Raw genomic sequence first — 9,053 nt, 5'->3', positions numbered from 1 at the left:
GCCACTCTTCCATAAAGGCCAGATTTGTGCAGTATACGACTGATTGTTGTCCTATGGACAGAGTCTCCCACCTCAGCTGTAGATCTCTGCAGTTCATCCAGAGTGATCATGGGCCTCTTGGCTGCATCTCTGATCAGTCTTCTCCTTGTGTGAGCTGAAAGTTTAGAGGGACGGCCGGGTCTTCGTAGATTTGCAGTGGTCTGATACTCCTTCCATTTCAATATTATCGCTTGCACAGTGCTCCTTGGGATGTTTAAAGCTTGGGAAATCTTTTTGTATCCAAATCCGGCTTTAAACTTCTCCACAACAGTATCTCGGACCTGCCTGGTGTGTTCCTTGTTCTTCATGATGCTCTCTGCGCTTTAAACGGACCTCTGAGACTATCACAGAGCAGGTGCATTTATACGGAGACTTGATTTCACACAGGTGGATTCTATTTATCATCATTAGTCATTTAGGTCAACATTGGATCATTCAGAGATCCTCACTGAACTTCTGGAGAGAGTTTGCTGCACTGAAAGTAAAGGGGCTGAATAACTTTGCACGCCCATTTTTTCAGTTTTTTATTTGTTAAAAAGGTTTGAAATATCCAATAAATATCCACTTCATAATTGTGTCCCACTTGTTGTTGATTCTTCACAAAAAATTACAGTTTTATATCTTTATGTTTGAAGCCTGAAATGTGGCAAAAGGTTGAAAAGTTCAAGGGGGCCAAATACTTTCGCAAGGCACTGTATGTGAAATCAGTAAGTTCAAACCTGAGAAGAAGAGCATATGCGTAGCTGTTCTTTGTTGGCCCCCTGAGGAGGTGTAATATTATTGAAAAGGCCAGTGCGAAGACGAGGAGTCGGGACCAATAAAGTTTTCTGTGCCTGAGAAGATTATCACAAAAAATTAGCCACCAGACATTTACAGTTATTAGATGCAAAGCACTGATGTGCCTAAAATGAGGATGCAATACAGAAACTTTTATAATCTTATTTAACAAGTTCTGGAGTCTAAGTGAGGGCTTCATTTTTCTTAAATATTTTTAAACAGTTTTAAACCCCCACTCATAGGTCAAATTGACACGGTTACAAAACAAACAAGACACAGTAAATACAGCCTGAGACAATCTGGTTATTTTTCCACACTGCAGTGCTACCTGTAGCACTGCCAGCCGAGCACCCTCCAGAGGTTTATCGGGATCCACCTTCACCTCAGCTGTCTGGGTGAACCCCTGCAGCTCAGATACCCTGGCACATGCTGTGAAAGCACCCTGGTTGAGAGGAGAAGAAGGCATAAGGGCTGATGATAGTTTGATGATAGCAACTTACTTCCAGAGTGACAAAGCGTGCCTGCTGCTGGGGCCTGTCTGGGTTTACTTTGACTCTCTGGCTGGACTTGAACTCCTGCAGGTCTGCAAGCTTGTCGCATGCTTGAATTGCACCCTGGCCAGTAAGTACACAATAAAGGAGACGCATAGGTGGACAGGACAGCCATTAATCTTTTAAAAAATCCAGAACATCAGTCAAGAGCTGCTGTGTTAACGTGATACCCTGGTGTTATTATTGAAGCAATTATTTTACGTTTATAGGCATTTACTCCCTTAAACTGTTATCTATAATCATTTAACACGTTCATTTACGTTCTCCCAACAGGAGCACAACCATACAACACAGTGACTTAAACTAGAGTGTAGGTTGTCATCTCTCTTGTTTGTCTTGTTTGTTTGTATCATCTAACTTTGCTGATTTTTAAGTATCAGTCCCTCCTTAAACTGTTATGAACATATGAGTGATTCTACACAACAGGCTTTACTATGTAATTTCATAACCTATTAATTAGAACTGCAATGATTAGTCAATTAATCTATTAGTCGTGGAAAGAAAATTAATTGTAATTAATTTTGATAACTGCTTAAATGCAATTTGCATCTTTTCTTTGTCATTTGTGGTTGTAAATAACAAATAAGGTTGGTAAGGTTAGACAATAGAGGCCATCTTAAGAAGTCACATTGAGCTTTTTGACATTTTATAAACTTAAAAACCGTGAAAATAATCTGCAAATCAATTGATAATGAAAACAATCGTTACATGCAGCTCTACTATTGCTTTTCTTTAGGTCTGATGTTATAGTTTGCCATATCAAAATTAACGTTAGCTCTGTGTGTTCTTCAATGTCTGCTCCTGAACTGTTCCTTTAGTTCAACTGCTTTAACCTGCCTTGAAATTTGGGATTCTGTTGTGAACAGGCCTTGGAAAATTGGCCAGATTGTTTTCTTCAATGTAGTCCCAGATTTTCTGACGGATGTCCCATTTCGACGCCCCTGGAAAGAAAACAGGACAGACACAGAGTGAAGCAAGAGCAAGACGCAGCAACGTTAGCTAACGTTAGCCAACCATTTCCAACTGCTCCACATTGGAATAACGTTACATCGACATCCCCTTTAAACGACTAAACAAACGCCACGAACATTTAACTTACCAACAATTATTTGTATAACAGTCTCCATTATGTTAATGGGGATACAGACTAGTCTCTTCTATAACGGAACAGGTTTTATGACCAATTCAAAGCGAAGCGAGACGAAGCAACGATACCGTTAGCCAAACGTTTCTAACTGCTCCACATTCGCACGCATCGATATTCATTTTTAACTAAAAACAAACGTGACGATCATTTAACCTACCAGGATGTATCTCTAAAACAGGCTCCATTATGTTATTGTTGGTGATACAAATGAGTCTCTTCTATAACACTCGGTTACACGTCTGTCTTAAAGTATTACACGTGAGCTATGTAACATAATACTGAAGGAACAGCTGCTTGTCAGTGTTTATCATTTCTACGGCGGCTTAGGAAGCTCAATTATAACAAAACGCGAAACCTAAAGGGTCGCATTACAGTTTTTCTCGTTTGATTAAACACATCGCTGGAATTTATGTCTCCTTTTCTCAAACCTCTTAACACAAATCCATAACATCTCATCCAATTCCCCAAACTTCCTATTTTCAGGTCAAATGAAGCTATCCACTCAAAACCATTCAATCGTGCTGAAAAAACAAACTTTGCCCTCAAACATGACACACAAGCCCTCAAAAACGCACACACTACAACACAGTGTTACACACTGGTGAGATAAATTCAAAACAATACTACAAAAACAAGTTATTATGTGGTTCTCCCCCTCAGAAACCTTTTCTCATGATGGACAAAACAAAAGAAATAACAAATGTAAACATTTTCACATTTTTTATTGTACTATACAGTACAACACACCAAACAACAAATCATTCTGCCCCATCGTCCTGTCTTTTGTCTGGGACAGGCCACAGATTCTTGTCCTCCACCTCCTTCTCCACCCTACTCCTCCTCTTCCAGCTCCACCTCCTCTTCCTCCTCCACCTCCTCATCTTCCTCCAGTCCCATCTCCTCCTCTAACTCCAACTGTTCCTCTTCCTTCGCCTCTTACTGCTCTCTACATACTGCTCTTCATCCTCTCCCTTATTGTCCTCCTTCTCCTCTCTGGTGTACTCTACCTCTTTCTTCACATCTTTCTGGATCCATTTCTCCAAAACTGAATGAACTGACTCTGGCCCTTTTCTATTGAAGGTTCTGATTGGTGCGTTATCAATTATGACTCCTTGTGTTTCCACCAGGGTAGCTGTGTGCTAATTGAGCTCACCCTATGCTGACTTGAGTGAACAATACTGAATGTCAGTGCTCTCTCAATGACCACATGGTGCAGGCAATAAGAAATGAAGGGATTTGTGTGTAGAATTTAGGGAAATGGGTGTGCTTTTTGAAAAATGGTTTTGAAATGTCAGTTCAAAAGCCTGGTTATAGCAATTGAGAAAAACTGTAAAGGCCTGAAGCTGCCAGGGTACCACACTGATCTCATGTAGTAAAATGAAGATGCATGCTTAGTGTGACTGTTGATGAAGAGGATCATAACATCCCATGTGTGGGATGTAATGACAGACAAGTGATCTAATGGAAATATAAGGGGAAATAGAACTGAACTGGCTGTGCTGGTTAAAAGCTTTTAAAATCTGTACCCAAAGCCGTTCTGTCTTTTGTCATTTACTCATTTATTGAAGTTACTGTTCTTCAGGTTTTACAGTGAAAGCAGAGAAAATCTAAATGTGTGGCTTCAGACAAAGATTGGATGTCCATCTTGAGGTTTTCATAGTCAGAACGTACAAATAATTAAATACTGAGACATATCTCCACCAAGGACAATGTCTCAACTACCAGTATATCTATATTAATTTATTGCATTAAATAATTTACTAATTAAAAATTCCTTCATCATGTGTTTAGTACCTTACTTGTGTCATCCTTTGTTTAAAGATATCACTTAGACAAATGAAACTGAATGCTAAAGGAGGAACACAATGGTGGGAAACATCATAATGACACTCAAAGGCCACAACAGCTTGCTGAAACACTGCTCTCCCAGTAGTGGTGCTCTGAGTTTTCATTAAATGTAAGATATTTTCTATTTATCAGGGTCACCAAGCTATGTACACATTCTGTCACATTCATTTGGCCTTGTCTTCTCTGCGTTCTGTGTTTTTGATTCTTGTTTCTCTCTGTTTCTTGGTTTTGGTCTTTGTTCTGAGGTTTTGGTTTTGTATCAGCGTTCTAGTTCTGTCCTCTCTTCTGCCTTGTTTATTCTTACGTTAATTTGGATATCAGCTTAGTTCAGGTACTACCTGTTCTCTCGTTCCTGCTTTCTTGTCTTGGTTCTTAATCTTGTGTCTTAGTGTGTAGTCCTGGCTCTGTGTTGAAGTTCTTAGTTTTGAATCTTAGATCTGTTCTCTAGTTCATTGTTTCCCATTTAGATCACTCCGGTGTTTGTTTCATGCTTGTTTGCTGTCTGCCTGTCTTATTATGTTCAGTTTGTATTCTGCATTTAGGTTTGGTCCTGTCAGTTTCCCCTGCTTTTTCTCTGCCTGCCTGTGCTCCTGATTAGTCCCTGATGTCACTCACCTGTGTATCCTCTCCCTGCTCGTTAACCCTGTGTATATATTGCCTGTGTTTCCCTGTCTGTGCTCAGTCATTGCTTGTCATGTGTGATGTCTGCTGCCTGATTCTTAAGCTTGTTTCATGTAGATTTCTGGATGTTGCTTTTGTGTTTAGTTTGGGATCAACTTGTTTGTTTATGTTGGTTTTCTGGACATTTCTGTCTCTTTAAACTACAGTACAAGGTGGTTGTTTTTTTAAATATATAATACATTGTGATTGTGTGTGTGTGTGTATAATCTGGACATTGCATTCCCATGCAAGAACCCAACACTATCTCTACACAGTGTACTTTACCTCCATAAAATGACCACAATAACCCTCTGCATGTGAGCACTCATGGTGCCTGAATCATGTTTCCCACAATCTGGCCAGGACTTTACAGTAAAATTCCAGTGGATTGTTGTTTTTGTTATGGTTTTGAAAGAGTTGCAGTTGGTCTGAAAGTGAAGAAAGAAGGCTCGGAGAAAAATAACAGTTTGGCAGACTTTCCTAGTAGTGAGAAAATGAGGAGAGTGTTCCTCTGCTGGGGAACACTCTACAAGTATGAGGGTATTTTTGTGTATTTTTAATGCAAGCAACAAAAAAAAAGTTTTGAGAGCATGTTTATTGCACAGCAATCCAAGTTTTTTGTGTGTGTCACAAAAAGCTTTAATTGCTAATTTGTCCTTATTGATTGCAAGTTAAAAAGTTTTCCTTGCGAGTCAGAATGTTTTGCAGGTTCAACTGTTTTGCAAGTTAGGTTAACATGTTGAATCTCTTTTTGCAGAAAGTAAAAATGTGTTTTATACATGAGTAGCTAAACTTAACGTTAGCCTAACGTCACCTCGTCATGTCTGAGTGCACAAATGCACTGCCAGTCAAGTTCGATCGATCGACGCAAACCAAAGGTTTGGTCAGTCAAACCACTAATAGATTCTCTTATTTAGACCTTTTTTTTACTCGCAAAACTTTTCAACTTGCAAAACTCTCTCACTTGCAAAACGGTTGAACCTGCAAAACATTCTGACTCGCAAGGAAAACTTTTTAACTTGCAATCAATAAGGACAAATTAGCAATTAAAGCTTTTTGTGACACAAAAAAAGGCCTGTTTATTTTTAATTACAAACTTAACTAATTACCTAATTTTTGATTGCAATGCAATAAATATGCTCTCAAAACATTAATTTTGCTTGCATTAAAAAGACACAAAAATACTTTCATATACAAGGAGCTGTCAGAAGGAAAGACATGAGGCAAAACTTTGTACTGGTGAACATATAACTGGATAGAATTGCAGGTAAAGTGAATTAAACCTACTTAGATCAAACAAGCTAGCACTTACTAAAACAAATTAGAATATTACTTTTATTTTGGCAACCCTTAAAAACAAACTTTGTGGTTTGTAGTATTTAAAAGGCAACATGTCAAAAAGTGCAAACATTCCACTAACTAAATACATTTAAAGGTAGAATGTTTAATGTGTGGCCCTCAGTCCATACGTATAGGTATATATATGTATTTATATGTATGTATATGTATTTATATGTATGTATATGTACATATATATGTGTGTATACTGTGTATGTATGTATATATATATATATATATATATATATATATATATATATATATATATATATATATATATATATATATATATATATATATATAATGTGTACATGTGTATATACGTGTATATTGCAAATTCTTTGCATCGAGGCAACAACATTGTGATTCCATATGTGTCTGGAGTATCAGAGAAACTCAGGAGAATTTTCAAGAAACAACACATCCCTGTGTTTTTTTAAACCCAAGAACACGTTAATACATATACTGGTACACACCCCAAAGACCGCGCACCCAAACACAAGAAAAGCAATCTAGTGTATGCAATCCAATGCAGTGAGGAATGCACAGAACTGTACATTTGGGAAACAACCACTACACAAAGGCATGGCTCAACACAGAAGGGTCAAGACTCAGCAGTTTATTTACATCTGAAGGATAAAGGACACTCGTTTGAGGACCACCAGGTGCACATTTTAGCCATTTACACTTGGGTTGAGAAGCCGTCGCTGAACAGAGGAGGGGGTCTACGCCACCACTTATCCCCCACTTGCAATGCTGTCCTTTCAACACTTCCGAGGAAACTGAAAAAGCATTTCCTCTTGGCCTCAGGTGAAGATGCCAATGATATACAATCTATGGTTCAGACTTGGCCACGGGTGGCTCTAATGACCATGACGACTGTCGTTAACGTTACCACAGCCAGGAGCACTGAAGAACCAACGGTATCAACTATCCTAGCTAACGATCCCACAGAGGTTAAATAGCTGAGTTTCCCTACCAGTCAGTCAGAACTGAAGAAGTCTCTTGGATGACGGAGCTGCACCTTATTGTATCTTGTATAGCACTCGGGTGATATTTGTGTTGGTAAAGCAGTTGTCTGGTTGTTGGTCTGATGTTTGCTGTATGACACACTGTGAATTTCCAAAAGGACTAATAAAGATTTATCATCCTCCTCTTTATTTGTCCCCTCCACCGTTTAAACTAAACCGGTGCTCTTGCACTTCAGGAAAATTACCCCAGTAATTTTACTACAATGCAAGAAAATAGTATCTGTGTTGACACAGACTTTATGGGGGGACACGTTCACAGTAGGTTTGGTCTCCCAATTTAGGTTATGATGTGGAGGTTGACAAGGCTATGTGGAGGCTGATCACACTTCTTCATTATGGATCATGATTATTGACTTGAATGTTCATCCATAATGCTAAAATTGTGAGTTTGGCTGTTGAACATTTTAAACAATTCCTGAGGATTGAGAAGTGATGACCCCAACCACTGTGGTGGACTTCTTAGGGCCCGTGTTCACCAAAGCGTTTTTACAACCTGGTAAAAACGCCAGCAGCGTGACGAGGCGCTGAGCGTCTTTTCCATGCAGAGCTTTTTTTTCCAGCCGCCAAGAGCTCAACTTTGCGCTCGTCACTGTCACTTTTAACCCAGTTGTCCAATCACAGTGCAGGAGGGGCAGGACAAACATCGCACCAGGCACATCCGATCTTGAACGAAACGATGTGCCTACTCGCCGAGGTGTTTCCTATCCTGCAAAATTTCATGAACCCACGTACGGAGAGTCTGTCCTCTAATGTTTCAGCCTTCTCTTCATGCAAAGCAAGGGCCAGAGCAAGTAAACCTACATACTTTGTGGTCCCATTTTTACATTCAGTAAAATTAAGTACCCACTGCGCGTCCTAAACGCGCCCTAGCGCTTCCAGCTAGGCGTTTTTAGAAGAGCAGGTGGCGTTTTCAGCTGGTAAAAAACGCTTTGGTGGACACAGGCCCTTAGGATTGGGCGTGGGGGGGGGCGCCAATTTCAAATCTGGCCTAGGGCTCCAACATTGTCAGGACCGGCCCTGCTGCAAACCCAAACATATGAAAAGCAATGTAATGTGTGCTGTCCAGTGCAGTGAGGAATGCACAGACCTGTATATCAGGGAAACTAAACAGCCAATACACAAATACATGGCTCAATACAGGGCTAACAACTCAGGTCAAGACTCAGTTTTGCAGTTTACCTACATTTAAAGGACAAGAGACACTCTTTCAATGACAACAATGTACATATTTTGGATCGAGAGGACTGATGGTTTGAAAGAGGGGTGAAAGTGGCCATTTACATCAATATAGTGACCATTGCTAAACAGAGGCGGAGGGCGAAGACTCCGCTTATCCCCCACTTACAATGCTGTCCTTTTATGTCTACTCAAGAGAGTGAACAAACATTTTTCACATTTGGCCTCACGTGACTCCAGCCACACAGACTGTCACCCAGGAACACTAACGGACCAAGCAGTATCCATCACCTTGTTTACAACCTCACAAAGGTTAAATAGTTGGTATTCAATACCATTCAGTCGAGAACTGAGGAAGCCGCTTGGATGAGAGGCAAAACATCTTCAAGTATCTTCAACCATGTCCACTTGCCCTTGATTTTAACCTTCCTTGGATAACTATGACCTGGATGACCACACCACTTTCTTTGGGCTGTGTAGGAAAAC

At 39.9% G+C, this 9,053-nt stretch overlaps 2 protein-coding genes across 3 annotated transcripts in view; one reads left to right on the top strand and one right to left on the bottom strand.

Annotated features, from left to right (window-relative positions):
* Positions 1-659: 659 nt before the first annotated feature.
* On the bottom strand, positions 660-2,809 carry LOC123957255 (methenyltetrahydrofolate synthase domain-containing protein-like). Of its 2 annotated transcripts, none has more exons than XM_046029932.1 (4): positions 2,467-2,625; positions 2,205-2,308; positions 1,145-1,258; positions 660-872 (listed from the first exon to the last, which is right to left on the bottom strand). In XM_046029932.1, exons 1-4 carry the CDS (start codon positions 2,492-2,494, stop codon positions 753-755), a joined length of 366 nt encoding a protein of 121 aa, XP_045885888.1. In that variant the 5' UTR covers positions 2,495-2,625; the 3' UTR covers positions 660-752. The 2 variants fall into 2 exon arrangements, with proteins under 2 accessions (XP_045885888.1, XP_045885887.1); XM_046029931.1 differs by lacking the exon at positions 2,467-2,625 and adding an exon at positions 2,672-2,809 and having other exon boundaries at positions 662-872.
* The window catches only part of dbndd1 (dysbindin domain containing 1), a 29,608-nt gene continuing 21,674 nt past the window's right edge, over positions 1,120-9,053 (top strand). The window contains exon 1 of the mRNA XM_046029926.1: positions 1,120-1,437. Coding sequence (XP_045885882.1) covers positions 1,302-1,437 — 136 coding nt within the window. The 5' untranslated portion in view covers positions 1,120-1,301. The remainder of the gene's footprint in view (positions 1,438-9,053) is intronic.

This window comes from Micropterus dolomieu, linkage group LG19, assembly GCF_021292245.1.
Source record: "Micropterus dolomieu isolate WLL.071019.BEF.003 ecotype Adirondacks linkage group LG19, ASM2129224v1, whole genome shotgun sequence".
Lineage (NCBI taxonomy): Eukaryota > Metazoa > Chordata > Actinopteri > Centrarchiformes > Centrarchidae > Micropterus > Micropterus dolomieu.
The sequence above is the reverse complement of the archived record's forward strand: the minus strand, read 5'-3'. Positions and strand labels throughout refer to the sequence as shown.